This window comes from Aethalodelphis obliquidens, unplaced genomic scaffold, assembly GCF_003676395.1.
Source record: "Aethalodelphis obliquidens isolate GAN/ISIS:26980383/991018 unplaced genomic scaffold, ASM367639v1 scaffold39, whole genome shotgun sequence".
Classification (NCBI taxonomy): Eukaryota; Metazoa; Chordata; class Mammalia; order Artiodactyla; family Delphinidae; genus Aethalodelphis; species Aethalodelphis obliquidens.
The window spans coordinates 16,692,234-16,711,305 of NW_020837983.1; the positions used below are offsets into that span (position 1 = coordinate 16,692,234).

The 19,072-nt window shown below is 37.1% G+C and overlaps 1 protein-coding gene across 2 annotated transcripts in view; it reads right to left on the minus strand.

Moving 5' to 3' along the window:
* The window catches only part of ANGPT1 (angiopoietin 1), a 250,606-nt gene extending 232,846 nt beyond the window's left edge, over positions 1-17,760 (minus strand). For both annotated transcript variants that reach the window (XM_027131602.1, XM_027131603.1), the window contains exon 1: positions 16,974-17,760. In XM_027131602.1, coding sequence (XP_026987403.1) covers positions 16,974-17,270 — 297 coding nt within the window. In that variant the 5' untranslated portion in view covers positions 17,271-17,760. The remainder of the gene's footprint in view (positions 1-16,973) is intronic.
* Between the last annotated feature and the right edge of the window lie 1,312 nt (positions 17,761-19,072).

Sequence of the window (19,072 nt, forward strand, 5' to 3'; positions counted from 1 at the left end):
CAGGGTTCCAAGCATGAGTACTGTAATGAACAAGATGGAAACTGAGCTGCCTTTTATGACTCAGACAGATTCAAAGGGAAGAGAATTCTTTATGGAATGATGTCATGTAAGACATAATACTGTTTATGACATAATATTATATATATATATATATATATATATATATATATATATATATATATACACACATACATACACACAATAGTATAACCATCTTTGGAAAATACAACCAACAATTACCCTCCAGAACTGTTTTCTATCTATTCAACTTACACTCTTTTCCACCTTGTTAAATTAAAAAGTTGCATTTTCTTTGCATAGTTTTTTGGTTCTAAATTTTAAAACTATTTAAAAAATTTTCAACTACATCTCCCTCAAAGATTCTGAGTGTCCACTAAGTGGACAGGTAGGACTGGTGTGTCTTTATGGTAGAAAATCACCTCTTTGCCATTGATTTCTCAATTGCCCAGTAATCAGAAAAAGACTAAGCATATAATAATCTCATTTTCTACAGGGGATATTTTGTATCTGAACAGAAGAGAAATCCTCAAAATATTTGGTAAATTATTTGAAACAAACAATTTTAAAGTATGCTTATAGAGTTTTATTTAATTATTTTAGTTGCCTTGATATCATTTTTGGTCATGACTTTCAAAGTTAGATACAGTGGAAGACATTTTTAAAAACTAGAATAATATATAGGGATATTTTATGCTCAGGATGATTAATTTCCATAGTAACCTTTTCCCCAGAAAACTGCACATATTTGATTTGTGAACTCGAAGTACATAAGCTTTAGTCGCTTATGAAACATAATGGTCACAAAATAAAGAGTTTCCCTTTCTCTCTGACATGGAGACTTCTTAGCTCCAATATGTACTCAAGTCTCAGTTAAGAGATTTTCTGAGGGCTGAGTGTGGGATTTCCACTTCTATTGTCAACTTTAATCATTTATTTGAACCAAAGTCTCTTTAGTCCACTAGTTTATCTTGACTGTCAGTAAGAGATAATGAGTGTTTCACCTTCATGAGTGTTTAATAATTTTCTGTTCCTTTTTCTAAGCATAAACCTGGGATCGATGATTACTTGTATATAATTGAGAACTAAAATAAAATAACTTAGAATTAAAATTACATATGGCATATGGTCATTTTCCCAGAAATACTACAAACAGGACTCTAATTCACTAGTGTTGAACTATTAAGCAATCTCCTCTATTGAAAATATTTTATCCCTGTTTGGTCTTTAACTGAAATAAACACAATCTAGCACTAGGTTGTGTTTATAAGCAAAAATGTAGATAAACTAGTTTAAAATATTATCTTTATTTGTATGGTCATATCAGAGGAACCTCAACTGAGGCAGTTTGTGTAAGCAGCTCACTTACTTGGAAAAATGTAAAAACCGGAATTAATTTTTTGCCTCTGACATATTTTTAAAATTAAATAAAAATTTTTATCCAGTCAGGAGTGGTTCCAGGAAATAGTTCTCCTAAGAACAGTAGCTTTCTTACAGCAATTTTTATACATGCATGGCAAATTATTCTGATCTCCAAAGAAGGTTATTTATTCTGCATATAGCCTCTAAAAACTTAGAGGAAAGTATCATTCATTTAAGCCTCTTCCACATGCTCCATCATTCAAAATTTGTTTTAATTTGTGAAGGAGAAGTGAAAGAGACACGAACAATGAAGAACTTTAGAGTTAACCACTCAGAATACCTGGATTCAAATTTTATATCTATCTCAAAGTAAATATGTAACCTTGTAAAAATTATTTGATTTCATTGGTCCTCAGCTTGCTTATCTATAAAATAGATAAAATAAATAAAATAGATAAAATAGATATAATACCTACTATTTATAAAAATATATGTGCTTATCTGTTTGGATGTTGATACTACTTAACCAAGGTAGATTTATTAACAACCTATTTGTTACTAAACACCTTTCTTAATAGAATGTCATTTTCATACTTGCTTTTGGGACAGAACATCCAATATCCATTGCCCTCTTTGCAGATAGATTGATTTATTTCATACACAAAGCAATAGCAATTTCAAAGGCAGGAAATGTGGTTATGTTGTATGGATGAGATAAATCACACCATAACCGTGTGTCAAGATAAAATGCAATCTATATGACTAAATATGGGAGGTCACTTCCCAACTTCTATTAATAGGTATTTGCTATATTGTCAGCTTTTTTTTTTTTTAACATCTTTATTGGAGTATAATTGCTTTACAATGGTGTGTTAGTTTCTGCTTTATAACAAAGTGAATCCGCTATACATATACATATATCCCCATATCTCTTCCCTCTTGCGTCTCCTTCCCTCCCACCCTCCCTATCCCACCCCTCTAGGTGGTCACAAAGCACCGAGCTTATCTCCCTGTGCTATGTGGCTGCTTCCCACTAGCTATCTATTTTACCTTTGGTAGTGTATATATGTCCATGCCACTCTCTCACTTTGTCCCAGCTTACCCTTCCCCCTCCCCGTGTCAAGTCCATTCTCTGGTAGGTCTGCGTCTTTATTCCCATCCTGCCCCTAGGTTTGAGAGGAGATGAAAAGTATCAGATACAATAGACGAAAAGTGAAAAATATGGAGAGAATGAAGAAAGAAAATCTTAAAATTGAGAAAGCTGTAATCCTTAACTTAATACTTTCCTGCAAATTGGGAAAAGGTCCTTGTTAGTCATCATTAGCACTGTAATCCTTCAGACCACTTCACTGACCAAAAAATTGCCCCCAAATAGTTTGAGCACCACAGCATGCATTTATTCCTGTATATATCCTACCAGTATCTTTGGGGCACCTACAATGTCGACATGCCACACACTGGTGATCCTTAGCGCTCCTTGGAGAATTCAGGTCAAGCAAGGGGATACATAGTGAGTTTTGTTTTCTTATTGTTTTTTAATCTGTCCCACTATGCAAAGGTAGATGATGAAAAGGTATGTCTGAATTCTATTTTGTCCCCACCCCATTCTGTCGTCTCTCCTCTTCTGCACTCCATGAAGAACAATGGACAGAGGGAAGTTAGGGTAACTTGGAGCCTTTCTACCTCATGCAATTGATATTTATCCGTCATGAAGGCAGCAACCCTCAAAGCCCAGGCATCTGAGTGGTCAGGCCTCTGAGATCAGGAAACAGAGAGGAAGAGTCATCACAATTGCTTGCAAGTAGCAGTGTTTTGATCTTGAACCAAAATACCAGAAATGTTTTAATTAATTGGGACAATGATAAATAAAATAGGAAGTGAGATAAGAGGTCGTTGCCTGAGAAAACAAGGCTTTTCTTCTCATATTTACAACTCTCTGAATGACCCACAAAAGAAAGTACATGCAAATAATATTGTAAGTTCCAGGATGTGCTTTTCCAAGAAGGATTGCCCACAGAAAAATCCAAGAGGGAGGTCATTAAATTGAATGGACGATATTTCGAATAGGCAGCTTCACCCCATGTAAAGCAATTGCAAGCCTTTCTTTGTGTTTTAGAAGTTTTTAGATAAATAGTCAGATTCAATTAAGCTCTGTAACTTCGAGAGATGGTGCTTCTAAGGATATAGGCAGGAGGAACTGCAGACGTGGGATTCCTTGGTCTGTTAACAGACCTGTGGGAGGGCAGAGAGAATTGGGCTATTGTGCTTCAATCAGCAGCATAACCTACATGTCACAGTCAATTTAACCACGAAGCTTTAGAATTGGGATGAGGACAAATGACTGTCTGAAGCAGAACTTGAGAAAGGGGCAACCCATTTAGTGTGAAAGAATTAAGGGTTAGACGCAAACACCACCACAGAAAAACATTTTAAATAGACTTAAGGTTTGAAGATTGATAAGAGAAGATATCATAAAAGTTGCTGTAGCTAATTCCATAGTTGGTTAAGAGCATAGGTCATAGAGCCAGACTGCTTGGGATTGGGAACTGGTTCTGTCATTGAGTCACTGGACAATGCTGGGCAAGTTACTGCCCCTCTCTGTGCCTCAGCTTTCTCATTTGCTATGTGGGAAAATTATAATATTATCTACCGAAAATATTCAATGAATTAATACATTTAAAATTCTTCCAAAGGGCCTGATAGCTGGTAAAAGTTCTCAACATTTAACTATTACTATAACCCAGAACTGCCCCCAAGGAATAACTAATATTTACTTAACATTTACTATGCAATCGCACTTATGCAAAGTAATTTATGTGACTTACGCTTACTTTTTTTTTTTTTGCGGTACGCAGGCCTCTTACTGTTGTGGCCTCTCCCGTTGCGGAGCACAGGCTCCGGACGCGCAAGCTCAGCGGCCATGGCTCACGGGCCCAGCCGCTCCGCGGCATGTGGGATCTTCCCAGATCAGGGCACGAACCCATGTCCCCTGCATCGGCAGGCGGACTCTCAACCACTGCGCCACCAGGGAAGCCCACTTATGCTTACTCTTAACAATCATCCTATAATGTACGTACTATTATTACCTCATTTTACCAGTAATGAAAATGAGGCACGGAGAAGTTATGAAACTTGCCTAAGGTCACATAGCAAGGAAGTGGTGCTGTCAAGATTCATCCAGGCAGTCTGGCTCGAGGTACAACATACTTCATCACTGTGTGGTACTGTCTTTAGACTTGACATAGGAAATAGAGGACACAAACAATGCATTTGCTTTCATGTCTGTCTATTTCAATGGGTTTAGGTTTCTCAACCACAGGGGCTATAGTGGATTTATCGCCGTCGCCCAGTACCTAGCAGACCACCTTGTACACAGTGCATATTTGATTAGATAACTGGCTAACTGACTGCCTATCCTTTGTTAATGGCAGGTGCTTAGCTCCATGACTCATGCCTGTATCCTAAAATCCCGTGGCAGAACTCACTGCCATCTCTTATGAAGCAGTCTTCTTGACACTACTATAGTCCTGTGGGCCCTCACTGCGCCCTCCAGCCACCAATAAAGGGACAGTCTCTGGTCTCCCTGTTCATTCGCCCACCCTCTTGTCCATCCTCTTTCTAACACTTCCACTCCAAGGCCAGTATAAGGAGCATCACATAGGACTTCAATGAAGACAATACCAGAGGAAAGAAGAGGAATGAGAAGGACCCAGGCCTGGAGTAAGGTCCTCTGAGTCCTTCTGTCTGTCCAGCTGAGGACTGCCTCACCATCTCTCTTTTTTGGTTTTCAAGCCTCAGAAGTCTCCAAAGTGCAGAATGGGCAAACTGGTGTTTGAGAAAAAGCAGGCCACTGGGAAGCCAGAAAACAAATTAGAACTTTCATTTCTAATATAATAAGCAAGTTAATAATAAATTCATATAGGGCTTCCCTGGTGGCACAGTGGTTGAGAGTCTGCCTGCTAATGCAGGGGACATGGGTTCGAGCCCTGGTCTGGGAGGATCCCACATGCCACGGAGCGGCTGGGCCCGTGAGCCACAACTGCTGGGCCTGCGCGTCTGGAGCCTGTGCTCCGCAACAGGAGAGGCCGTGATAGTGGGAGGCCCGCGCACCGCAATGAAGAGTGGCCCCCGCTTGCCACAACTAGAGAAGGCCCTCGCACAGAAACGAAGACCCAGCACAGCAAAAATAAATAAATAAATTAATAAACTCCTACCCCCAACATCTTCTAAAAAAATAAAAAATAAAAAATAAATAAATTCATATAAGGCCTGACTTTGGAGCCTTCACCCCATCAGTATATCAAATGGCTCTGCATTATTCATCTCTGAAAGAGAAAAAGTGCCACAGAGTTAATGGAATTGAAGGCATTGCCTTCATATGATTGTTCTCTTTCAGCGTATTGTCATATGTTGCAGCTTAGGTGTTTTGGGGAAAGTGGATTCAAGAATGATTTTTATCTATTCTTAACTGAATTAACTTTCACAGTCCAGACAGTGTCTTTAAAAATGCTAAATAGCCAGCATATACGAAAAAGAAAATGGCAATTCTGTTAAGTGTCACATACTATAAATAAAAACAAAGATTAGCTGAGTAGATCTAACAAGAATCTTTGAAAATTTTGAAAATACTAAAATGCCTACTTAAAATTCATATTTCCTTTCACTATCCTTAACAATGAATTCTGTTCTTAGTGAAAATTGCAGCTTGAGATATTAAGTAATCAATGTAATTCATGTTCCTAAATTTAAAACAGAGAAGTATAAACTATCATGAAATTGGACAATTTAGAAAACAGATAAGTTATAACAATTTGCCACTAATTATCCAAGAATTGTCTATTATCTTAACATATTTGGGTCATGTTAAATATGGGTAGGCCTCAACACTTCTGAGTCTAGAACAACCTGCATTTATTATTTTTTTTGAACAACCTGCAGTTTTTTCTTAAACTGCTTTGTATATGGCAGATTTGGACATTCTTACATCAGCCTGCCAATAAATATTCAAATTTTCAACTGCTATGTTTCTTTCTGTCTGCCAGTAGATTGGTTTTGGCAACTTTACCGACCTAATATTTGATTATTTGAAAGTTTCACTGCAGCTATTTTGAACATATATTTCTTTGTACACGTAAGGTTCCTTGAAGGATGTCTCTGAGAAAAGGGCTGAGGAACAGGGTCATGGTGGGGCCTCACTCCAGTTCTCCTCTAGCCCCTTGATTTGCATTTAGATTACATTTTAAGCTTCTGCCTAATAACTTGTTTGGAAATTGGGTTCCACTGCTAAGAAATATTTACAGTTCATCAGCTCATTTGTTAAAAATATTAAACTTTCACTCTATTATTGACATTTAAAAGTTATTAAATATTCAATTTATTCAATAAATTATTCATTAATACTATATTAAACCTACTGCTTATTATAGCTCTGTTCTTGATATTTAAAAACTGAGTAAAATTGGAAAATAAAGAAAAGACTGGTGATATTAGTAATAAAGATACAATTTTCGCCTCTTATGTCTGTGCACTTGAGGTAAGGTAGATGTAAGGTCTTCTGGGTACAGCAAATCAAATTTTTAGCTGCAGTAAATACCCACTGCATTTTAATCTAGTCAACACTATAGTAATAGTGAAGATAAGAACAGTGTTAAAGTGTTTTATAAAATCTTGGAATTATCTTTAAAGGTTTAGAAATGAATTAAAATTTGGGATTTTAAAATATTTATTTTGGGACTTCTCTGGTGGTGCAGTGGTTAAGAATCTGCCTGCTTATGCAGGGGACACGGGTTTGAGCCCTGGTCCAGGAAGATCGCACCTGCTGCGGAGCAACTAAGCCCGTGTGCCAGAACTACTGAGCCTGCACTCTAGAGCCCGCGAGCCACAACTACTGAGCCTGCATGCCACAACTACTGAAGCCCGCATGCCTAGAGCCCGTGCTCCACAACAAGAGAAGCCACTGCAATGAGAAGCCTGCGCACCGCAACACAGAATAGCCCCCCCTCACCACAACTAGAGAAAGCCCGCGTGCAGCAACAAAGACCCAACGTGGCCATAAATAAGTAAATAAATAAATATATAAAATATTTATTTGTTCTCTGGGAATGGAAACCCTCCAATAATCTTTTTTTTTAATTGAAGTATAGCTGATTTACAATGTTGTACTAATTTCTGCTGTACACCAAAGTGACTCAGTTATACACATATATACATTCTTTTTTTTATATTCTTTTCATTATGGTTTATCCTGGGAGACTGGATATAGTTCCCTGTGCTATACAGTAGGACCTTGTTGTTTGTCCATTCTAAATGTAATAGTTTGCATCTACTAACCCCAAACTCCCAGTCCCTCCCTCTCCTTCCCCTCCCCGCTTGGCAATCACAAGTCTGTTCTCTATGTCTGTGACTCTGTTTCTGTTTTGTATATAGGTTCATTTGTGCATATTTTAGATTCCACATATAAGTGATATCATATGTTATTTATCTTTCTCTTTCTGACTTATTTCTCTTAGTATGATCATCTCCAGTTGCATCCATGTTGCTGCAAATGGCATTACTTTGTTCTTTTTTATGGCTGAGTAGTATTCCATTGTATATATGTACCACATCTTCTTTATCCATTCATCTGTCAATGGACATTTAGATTATTTCCATGTCTTGGCTATTATGAATAGTGCTGTTATGAACAGAGGGGTGCATGTACCTTTTTGAATTATAGCTTTGTTCAGGTATATGCCCAGGAGTGGGATTGCTGGATCATATGGTAGTTCTACTTTTAGTTTTCTGAAGAACCTCTATACGGTTTTCCACAGTGACTGCCCCCATTTATATTCCCACCAACAGCATAGGAGGGAAACCCTCCAATAATCTTTAGGTCTAGTTTTATAACTCAACGCATTCAGCTTTCATAAACAAAATAGAGACTATCTGTAAAGTGTGCACCTTCCTAATAAGTTAAACTACACATAAAACGAAACTTTAAAATATACCACCTTCCAAAATTATCATTAGCCGTTCCACAGAAATATACAGTAATTTTACCGATATGATGCCAGTGAGTTTGATGGCTTCCATGTATATATTACTAACAATTCAAGATATTCTCACTTCATTTGCATTTTATTAATAGTTCAGCTACCGAGTTACTTTAGACACAGCTTGATGCTAATTTGCATGCACTTTCAATAGTTCAACACGAACTTCAATACATGCCAATGTAGACCTGTAGTAAGTAAGCTGTATAATCATATAGTATATATACTTTACTACATTTATTTTGCTCTATATTCTCCAGCACTTACTGCCAAAAGAAAAAATCTGCATATGCCCAAATACATTATTGATGAAATTATTAGCTACCAGTAGGGTCGTATCTGGCTTTATATGTTTTTCGTCACTTTCTTGGTTAAATATTACCTTTTCATTTGTTTAAAGGAAGAAATCAGATCATTTGGACAGGCAACAAAGACTAAACAAGGCTGAAAACCTCTCACTTCCAATATTTCTATGTAAGAATTAGAGAAGAGTGTTTAGGGACAGAGCCTCCAAATATAAGAAAAGATGATCCACAGAGTGCTTCATTCTTTAGAAACCTCATTGATAAGGGAGGGGGCACATCTTTTGTACACTTTGTAAAGAGATTTAAACACTAAGAGGCCCTCCTTCCCTCAGACCATGGGGCTAGAACCAAAGGGAGTTTGGAACTTCCCAACTTCATAACAAACGATAATCTTGTATTGGAACAAAAGGCAAGGCTGACTCAGAATGTTATTAGGGTTGTGCGTGTAAGCAAATGACACAATATAGCTTGTGGTATTAAAAAAAGAATAGAAGAAGACAAGGCCCAGGAAAAGGCTGTTTATGTTTCCACACAGAGACAAGGCATGCAGAATGAGAAAACAAAACCTCCTTAATTAGCAAATTATAGTACAGGGGCTGATAAACCTCTGTATTTTGTAGCTGAGCATCCCACTTGTTGCTTCTCCCCTCTCATCATCTACGTAAGTGGGAACACTTGTCATATTTATATCTAAAACAAATGACAGAAGGAGGAAAGGTTTCCAAATAGACTGAATGTAAAAGGCTGAGTCAGAGTCCCATTTCTATGAAAACAGAATGCCTCTGATATTTTGTCAACCTTCTTGCTAATGCCACAACAAACAGGATGAAACAGGCACATAAAGCAGAGGACCCCCGGGCACCCAGACTCATCTAACCAGAGGCTGCTGATTTGTATTGTTATTCAGGTGCTTTTTCTTTTTTAACGTGTGTCTGTTTTTGGACTATTTCTCTGTTCACATCAAGATGGGCAGGGGGGGAAAAAAAGACATGAAATTTCCCTGCCTACTCTAAAATGTCACCTCACAGCATGTCCCAATACCACACCAAGAAATGGCTTAGACAGGCTCTATGCCAACTGGCACGGACCTGAAGATTATTTGGCTTCTTGGAAGGTCATCTTTTTCCCACACAGCAAACCTCACAATTTACCTTGCAATGGTCTCAATGTTAATACTGTATTCATTTTGTGATATAGAACAGGGGTCAGCAAACTTTTTCTGTAAAGGGTTGGATGTCAAGTTTTAAGCTCTGTGGGCCTTCTGGTCTCTGTTGCAACTACTCAAGTCTGCCTTTATAGGAAGAAAGCAGCCATAGACAATACATAAGCAAATGGGTATGGCTCTGTTCCAATAAAACTTTATTTACAAATGGATGCACAGTATCCATCAACACTCAAGGAATGAGTGTGGTTGTATTCCAGTAAAACTTTATTTACAAACATAGGTAGCAGGCACAATTTAGCCCAAGGGCCATTGTTTGCTGACCCCTGTAACAGAATATGGAAACTCAGGACTAATTAAAATTTCTCCCATTACATAGCTAGTAGGGTAATGTATAGAACATAGTTAAGTCTCATTTTCATACATATATTTAATTTTAGTCAAAATATGCCCATGGAATTCATTCATTCCTCTAGTCATTAAAAAGAAAGTATTCTTTCCAACTACGTTCCAGGCATTGTGCAAGAAAAGTAGATCTGCTATCTGCTATCAAAATAATACATAAAATAATAAATAAGAACTAGTGAACAAGACAGGCACAGTCTCTATCTCATAGCATACAGGGTCTGGGAGAATATATTATGCAAATATTTACCGAAGTCTACTATGTGTCATGCACTCTTCTAGGGGTAAGGTGTACTGCATGCAACAAGATGGACAAGGACCTCTTGTTGTGTTTACATTCTTAGTAGAGGTAGATGGAATAAATTATATGACAAACAATAAAAGGTCACAGTGGTAAATGCCATGAAGAAATAATACATATATTATGATAGAAAATCACGTAGCAGAGTGGGGGAAAGTGGTAGGTAATGGTGCTCAGTGAAGACTTTCTGAGAAGATTTCTGAGCATAGACCTGAATCAAGAGAAAAAGTCATTCATGCCAAGATCTGGGGCAAGAATTTTCCTAGCTAGGCAAACAGAATGTGAAGTCCCTGAGACAGCAAAGAGCTGGTCTGCTGGAGATATAACAAGAAGGCAAAAGTCATTTAAGTGTCTGGAATGAGGGAAAGGTGGTAAATGAGGAATCCAGATAGGAGTGTGGGGGCGGATCATATAGGACCTCATGGTAAAGAATCTGGATCCTTTTCTCATGTAATGGAAAAATGTAGGGGGATTTTAAGGAAAAGAATGGTATATTCTCATTCATTTTAAATTATTGAACCAATAATTACATATGAATGAGTACTACTAAAAGAAAGCTCAATGTGAAAGCTCACAGTCAGGAGTAAGAAAGGCTGCAATCACCCATAGAAAAGAACCTACTTGCCATGCTCCTAAAACCTGACATCCACCAATGGAGACAGTTTGCGGGAAGGCTTGCTCCTTCCTGCAGAGAAATCCAAAAGGCTGTTATAGCTCCAAATGTCAACTTCTGGGGCCCAGAAAGTCTTTATGCCTTCTTGGATCTTTCAATTCTACAATATAACAAGCAAATAATAAAATCTAACTATTCATTGAAAAGTTAATACAGAGGCATTAACTAAAGAGCTCTACTTAGCTCGAAAATCAGGGGTTACTCTCAAATGAAGTTGGTGGAGAAATTTCTACAACTGAGTTTAAAAGACAATTATTCCTATTAACCTTTCTTGGCAATTGTCACTTTTTTCTATCTCTATGCATAAATCATATATGCATATTTTCTTCAAATTTAGTGACAAATTTTTTAAAACATACTGATCAATTGTCTGCTCATTTTACACACTCTAGAAATCCCCTCACATGTGCAAATAAAACAGAGAGTATCCTCTCTGGCTTAGTTTTGCACAGTCACCAGCCACAAAAACAATGCACAGATGAGAAGTAAGTGTTAGTTACTTAGATTCACATGTTCACATATTATTATTACAAATATATGTAAATATATGCCACTCCTGTATGCAGTAACTGTTTGCCTATGGGTCTGGAAGTATAAAATTCTTTTTCATCCCACAGGATGACCCTCAAGTAACTTAGAAGCAAACTTTAACATCTGAAAGCAGTTGCAAGTTCCCTTAACTTGCTTTATTTTATACATGGCACCACACACTTGAACATGTGATGTTTTTATTTTTATATTATGATAACAGAGATATTATTCAGACACTTAATAAACATCTTTGGGGATATAAAGATGGATAAAGAGACTTCTGCTACGCTCTACGGACTCACAGTCTAAGTAGGTGAACAGCCCTCAAAACAAATAATGAAAATGACAACAGCCACACAACATGGAAATGCAGTGCTAACATGATACATGCAATGTGATAACACTGGAGAACTCAGCTTTTGAGGATAAGTGGAGTGTGGGTACATTTCATGGAGAAACCAACAACAACATGACTCTTAAAGAATAATTAAGAAGACAAATGAATTCATAGAAGTTTTTAAGATCCTAGACCATTGGCTGAATACAATTTGGATAATTAATACCACATATTCTAGACTCAATATCTTTTTAATTAATATTAGGACAAAAATAATTGCATGATGTAGTTGAAGGGGAGCAGAATTTGTCATGCCAAATTATGAATTTTTGGCATAAGGATTATTTCAGGCTGATACTTTTAAGAAACAGCAGACATAGGAAAAGCTCTAAAAACCAAGTCGAAATTAGCCTTCTATAAGAGAAATTTACATTTATAAGGGAGATCTCCATTTGTAAGGGTGTCTCACTCTCTGTACCTCCAAGAGGAAGATGACTAAACCTCTAGCAACTCTATCAATGGAGAAGGCATGGACTTAAATCTTCATAACAACCATACTCTTGTTTACTATGTTTTACCTGAAAACCTGGCTCTCCTTACCCAACATCTTCTTTTGTCTTTAGCTGGAGACGGTATTTAAGGTGGAAGCTTGGGTCATTTGGGGGAGTTACTCAATTTTCCTGGGCATCTCCCATGTATACAGGAGGTATACATGTTATTAAACTTCTGTTTGTTTTTCTCTTGTTAACATGTTTTTTATTATAGAAAAGTCTCAGCCATGAACCAGAAGGGTAGAGAGAAAATTATTTTTCCTCCTCCACATAGTCCTTGCTTAAAAGACAACTTAAAATCTACTTAGGGAAGGAAGGTATATATCCAAAATGTTAACAGTACATAATAAAATGTAGATTGCAACACATAGACAAGGCATCCATTTATTCAATCAACAAACATTTATTATCTATCTGCTATGGATGATATACTACTCTAAGCCCTGGGGAAATGACACTGGACAAACACACATCACTGGCCTCATGAAAGTCACCTTCTATGAGTAGATATTAATATGAGTTAACATGTGTAATACAAGGGCTTTTAAAAAGATTATCATCATCATTAATATATTTCAGGTAACTGCATGCCAGATACTAATTCTCTGAAGAAAAGAATACAATATTCAAGTAGAGGATGCTGTTAGTCAAAAAATGCTGTCAATAGAAAAATTTAGCCAAGCACTTCATTAAAAGTATTTCATTTATTAAAATATTCTGGTTCGTAATTCATAACTACATTTCTTACTAACAATCAATTTGTCAATTTTAGCTAGTGTGAAATGCTTATAGTAGATAGATTCTTGTTCTCTGTTACAAGGCATATTTTTTTTAACTCAATGTATTTATACTTTCAACCAAAAAAAGAAAAGACACCATTTGGCAAAGGCAAAACAGACTTTCTAAGCATTCCCCCAAATTCTAATATTTTAAATCCGAATGTTTTAAATACACATATTTGTGAACTTTGGGTATATGAGAGAAAGAAAACAATAGTTCAAGAAGCACAGGGGCTTCCCTGGTGGCGCAGTAGTTGAGAGTCCGCCTGCCGATGCAGGGGACCCGGGTTCGGGCCCCGGTCCAGGAAGATCCCACATGCCGCGGAGCGGCTGGGCCTGTGACCCATGGCCACTGAGCTTGCGCGTCCGGAGCCTGTGCTCCGCAGGGGGAGAGGCCACAACAGTGAGAGTCCCGCATACCGCAAAAAAAAAAAAAAAAAAAAAAGCACAGGATGTGGAGTAGACATTAAACAACAGACATTTCTGTGTAATAGAAAGGTAGAAAGGAATCACAAGAAAGTGGCGAAGACACAAAGGCCTTTGTGTTTACTGTCACTATCCCAAGATCTGGTCACTCTCTGGTAATGGGTATGGTTTGCTAATAATTCTGAAAAGAGCTATATGGTGGAAGAGAGTCAAACCTAGACATATAGCCCAGGTGTTTCACCCAATAAAAATGTGATTTTTTGAACAATTATGTATATTGCTTTTCCCTATCTGAAAAGTAAGGATAATGCTATAAACCTATCTCACATTGGTGTTAATCGACAAGTTATCATGGAAACCTGATCTCCGAGAATTAAATCCATCGCATCAAGAGACCAGTGCCATAACAGTTCCAGTACTTACAGTGACCAACACATCCTATGCCCTGCTGACCACCTTGCTTATCATCTTATTCAGTTGTAAGACCAGAAAAGTTGAGGAATGAGATTGGAGAGTATAAGTTTCATAAGGTGACTTATAGTGACAGTCAGCGTTTTCTGAAGAATATTTAAAAGAACCCAGTTTACCAAACATCGAGGAAGGTAATAGATTAATATAAATTATCATCGATCTGCTTCTAGCATTGATAATACACATTCAGCATCAAAAAAATTCCTGATAGTGATGATATGAGCTGCATAATAATCATATGCTTTGATTAATTATTTTGTTGAATAAATGGATGAATTATTTACACTTACACTGATAGCCTCAGTTGCTGCAGTGCATTGCTTCTTATCCTAACACAACTACTGGGAATCAAAATAGAAGTAGTACAAATTATAGTATTAAGCATACCAAATGGTTACAATAACAAAGATTTACATTTGAATTATCAAAATAAGTACCTTACATGAAATTTAGAACTTGAAGTATGGAAAACCTCTAATTAAGGGAAATTTATGAAAGCCTTTAGCAAGTTCTTTGCTGAATGCATTTATTTGGTTTCTTGATCCTCCAACCAATCACATTAACAATGACAAAAGACGTGCAAATTTAAACGGACAATAGTCAAGCCAAACTGCTCTGACTCATACCAACAGGGACATTTTCAGCATATATTCGGCTTGATTCATGCTAGCAAGGGTCAATATAACCAAAGAACATTTTCATAATTATGCCTGGCTATAATCTGAAAACTATCTCATAATCATTGACCAAAAACAATGCAAACAAAAATCAAATTTATTTCAAACATTAACATGTGAAGCCTGGGCATGATTTAAACCAGCCGAATCATGTATTTACCCTGCTACTGCTTAATAACTGCACAACAACAAAAAAAATACGCATTACTATGTTTAAATCACCATTATGATTGTATATTTTAAGCAAACAAAATATTACATTTTTGGTAGAATAGCTCATTGAAGACAATTTGGAACTAAATTTCCCTCTCCACCTCCCTCAATGAATTCGGACTAATTTATGATTAAATTCTCATTAAAAACTATATGGGCGGTATATTGAGAATAGTAATAAGCTATTCAACCAAATTCACTTGTTCACGACGGAAATAAGTTCTGTGAAAGGAAAAAAAATATATTCTATTATAAACTGCTGCTGTAATTAGTGCCTGAAATTTAAGCTATATTATCAAAAGACTGCAGAATTCTCCTTGCTTGCTATTATTTTGCCTATGTATTTTTTCACCTGTAATCTACAATAGAAAGATTAACTAAAATTCCAGGTTTGGAAACTCTAAAACTACTAAGTTTTAGTTAATTTGTCAAATAAAATAACAGTGATCTTAGCTCAGTCCCTAGTGGACAAAAAGTAAAATAACTATTACTCGGCATGATTCAGCAGGAGATGATCTAAGTGAGCGTGACCACACAGGAACAAAATAGAGCATCTGTCCTTTCCCTATCTTTTATCTTCTTAAAGGGTTTGTTCTGACTAACTTAAAGAAGACTAGACTCCTTGCTTTCCTACCCATACACACCAACTGAATTTTTAGCAAAGATCCCTGGGGGAGAAGCTTTCCACAAATGGGACATTGACATTGCCACCTTTCCAGTGATATATTTGAATACACTTGTTATCTGCTGCTTACCTGTTACACAATTAAACAGAGAGTAAAGAGGGAATGAACTGCAGAAAGTATGTTATTTCTTTATAGGCATATTTTCAACAAAAACTTTTAAATGATTTATACAGAAATAACTAAATAAAATGTTTAATTTGATTTTTACAAATTGGGATTTAAATGCATACTCAACATTAACATTTATCTGGATACTTAGACTCCCATATTGCACTGTGTTTAACTACAATGTCCTGAGGAAAGAGGTACTTCAGGAACATACCAAAGCCTACATGTTGTGTTCAGCCCAAATCTGCAGGTGCATATCTTCGGGAACAGCCACCACTGGCTCAATTTCTCCTTTCATAGTGGGTAAACAACCTCTTCCTGATGAGTTCACATTAAAATAAATCTTCCTGATTTTTTCTCAAGGACAGAAGAAATATATGACAGAAATCAGTCCTTTACTATACTACTACTTGCTGAAATTGTTACCTTTATATACTTATTCAAGTTCTCCAATCAAATATCATATTTTGTATTTACTCTCATTTCATATTAACTTTACTAGAGGTTGAAAAATAAGTATCTGGTGATGATTTTCTGTCCTAGCTGAAGAAAATTTCTTGGTGTAAAATCGATATGATCCTAAACTAGTATTGTCATTATTACTTTATTTTTCACTAACTTATTCAATTTTTTAAGTTGGATTTTGATAGAAAACTTAAGCTAAATTTTAAATAAGGGAAAACCAGAAATGTGATAAAATGTGCCAGTATTAGGCATACAAAACGGGGTGCCACCACACCTTCAGAGGCTTGCACAAGCCTAAAAAACGTTTGCTCACCCGTGAAGTCACAGGGAAAGCGCCGTCTTGCATTTGCAAACACTGCCCCCCTGGAGCAAAAGGTAAACACACACATGCTCCCCTAAGGAACTCTAAGTTAGCTGCACTGCAAGAACAGAAAAGGCTCCGTGCATTTAGAAACTGAAAGCAATCACTTACTTTTTGCAGCCACTGAGTATAATTTTCCATCACATGCTCCAGATGTTGAAGTTTCTGGGAAGAGAAATCCTGTTCCACGTGTGGAGCATCTCTCTGCAGAGCGTTTGTGTTGTACTGGTCTGTCGTACTCTCACGACAGTTCCCGTCGTGTTCTGGAAGAATGAAAGTGTAGGCACACTGCCCATGCTGAATCCGATTATATCTTCTCCCACCGTTTTCTGGACTTCGGCGCTGGTTGCTGCACCCTATGTGAGTCAGAATAGCAGCGAGGAAAGCAAAGGAAAGGAAAACTGTCATTGTACTGCCAGCACTCTCCGTGCCTCTCGCAAAACTTGCTCCTTTCTTCTGACCTTTAAACTAGTTCTTTATTTCAGGTAAAACTGCTTGTTTGTTTGACTTTTTCCCCTCTCAAAGAAAGCTTTTGTAGAAGAATCACAGAAAACTAGCCATCTGTTAGCTTTGTTCTAAAATGTTATTTTTTTAATTTCACTGTAAAGATAGTTTCCTTAGTTAAAACTTGAGATATTTATTGCATAGTAGCTGAGATTTATGGTTTCCTCAGTGTAACCGTTCAGCGTGTAGCCTGCCTGAGTCAGCTGCGTGTACATATTCTAGACCCTTTCCTCTACCCTATCTGCTGCAGATCTGCTATTTTCTCCCAGACCTCAGTGAGTTTTATTAAGGTTGCACATCCAAGCCAAGCTGGAAGCAGGCAGCCTTTCACAAGATGACTTGACAAGAATGCATGAGTGTGCCCCTATGCTAAGAATTGCTGATGGCTTGGAGCGGCTGGATCGTCTTACAAATTGGCTAGATGCGCATGACCTCGATCATGTATGGCCCTCCCGCCCCTTCCGCAGACAACTGCCTTGAGCCTTTAGGATATTCACCGCAAATCAATAGAGCAGTCCACCTTAATACACTTTTGGTGTGCATGCTGACCTACTAAAATCTAGTAAACTAACAGCATGTTTTTAAAGTTCTACTTAATTGGGGAACCCGAAGAAGAAAACTGACATAGTGTCTAGTAAAATTACTTTTTATAGTGAATGATAAATTTCTATAATTATTAATTAAAAAAAAATTTATTCATTACTCTGGGGAAAAAGATATTAAAACCATTTTTAGAGATGGTATTCTTTCATTGTATTCACTTAGACTTTTAGGAAATTATCAGGAAGGGTCAAATTAGCAAAACATTTCATAACATCACTCAAATATAGCATAGGCATATTAAATAGAATAATTTAAGTACTTTCTGAGATATAAATTTTAAATAAAACTGGTCCCCCAATTAGAATGCAGCCCTATGTGTTCTGTGTACATAAACTGAGCAACTTCCTTACAAAAACAGTCTGGTTACAATTTAAGACAGTGGCCTGAGAATTATTAATTCCCGTGGTACATTGTAATCATATATTTCACAAGGCCCTCTTTGGTGTTGCTATGGCTATCTTTAATGCTGGTATGGAAGTTCTACGTAAATTCTCCTGTGGATGTATAGACAAACTATCTGAGAACAAACATATCAGGTGTGCTAATGAGGCAGCAAAGTGCTGTATGGGAGAAATTGCTGTGCTTCTATTAAGTAAAGAAATAAAAATTATCAGAAGGTGATTTCTTAAATGTAGCATGTAAACATTTGAACATAAAGAACAGGTGATAATTATAGAATTAATTTTACAGCACTGAAATCTTTACTAAGTGTGTGTGGAAAACATGAATTATAACCAGGGGCTTTCACCAAGAACTGGGAAGGATTTTGGGGAACGGAGTTTCCCAACTGCAGTCATGGTGTGAAAACGAAGCGACAGATGTTGACTCTCATGTCCTGGAATGGAGGGGCAGGGCAGTGGATGAAGGGCAGTAGGGGTTAGAGACTGGCGTGTGAAGAGAAGTTAGAGGAGAGGGCAAAACAAATTCCAGAAAAAATGTGATTTACTTGGGGGAAAACATTGTGCCAAGACTTATCAGTCCTTTCCACACCAAATAACAAATTTCTGAACTGACAGATATGGAAGCAAGTAATACCAAACATAGCGATAGTCTTTGAACTGCCTTTGTAGCCTCTTCCTGATGTTGCATGTCTCCTTGTTGGC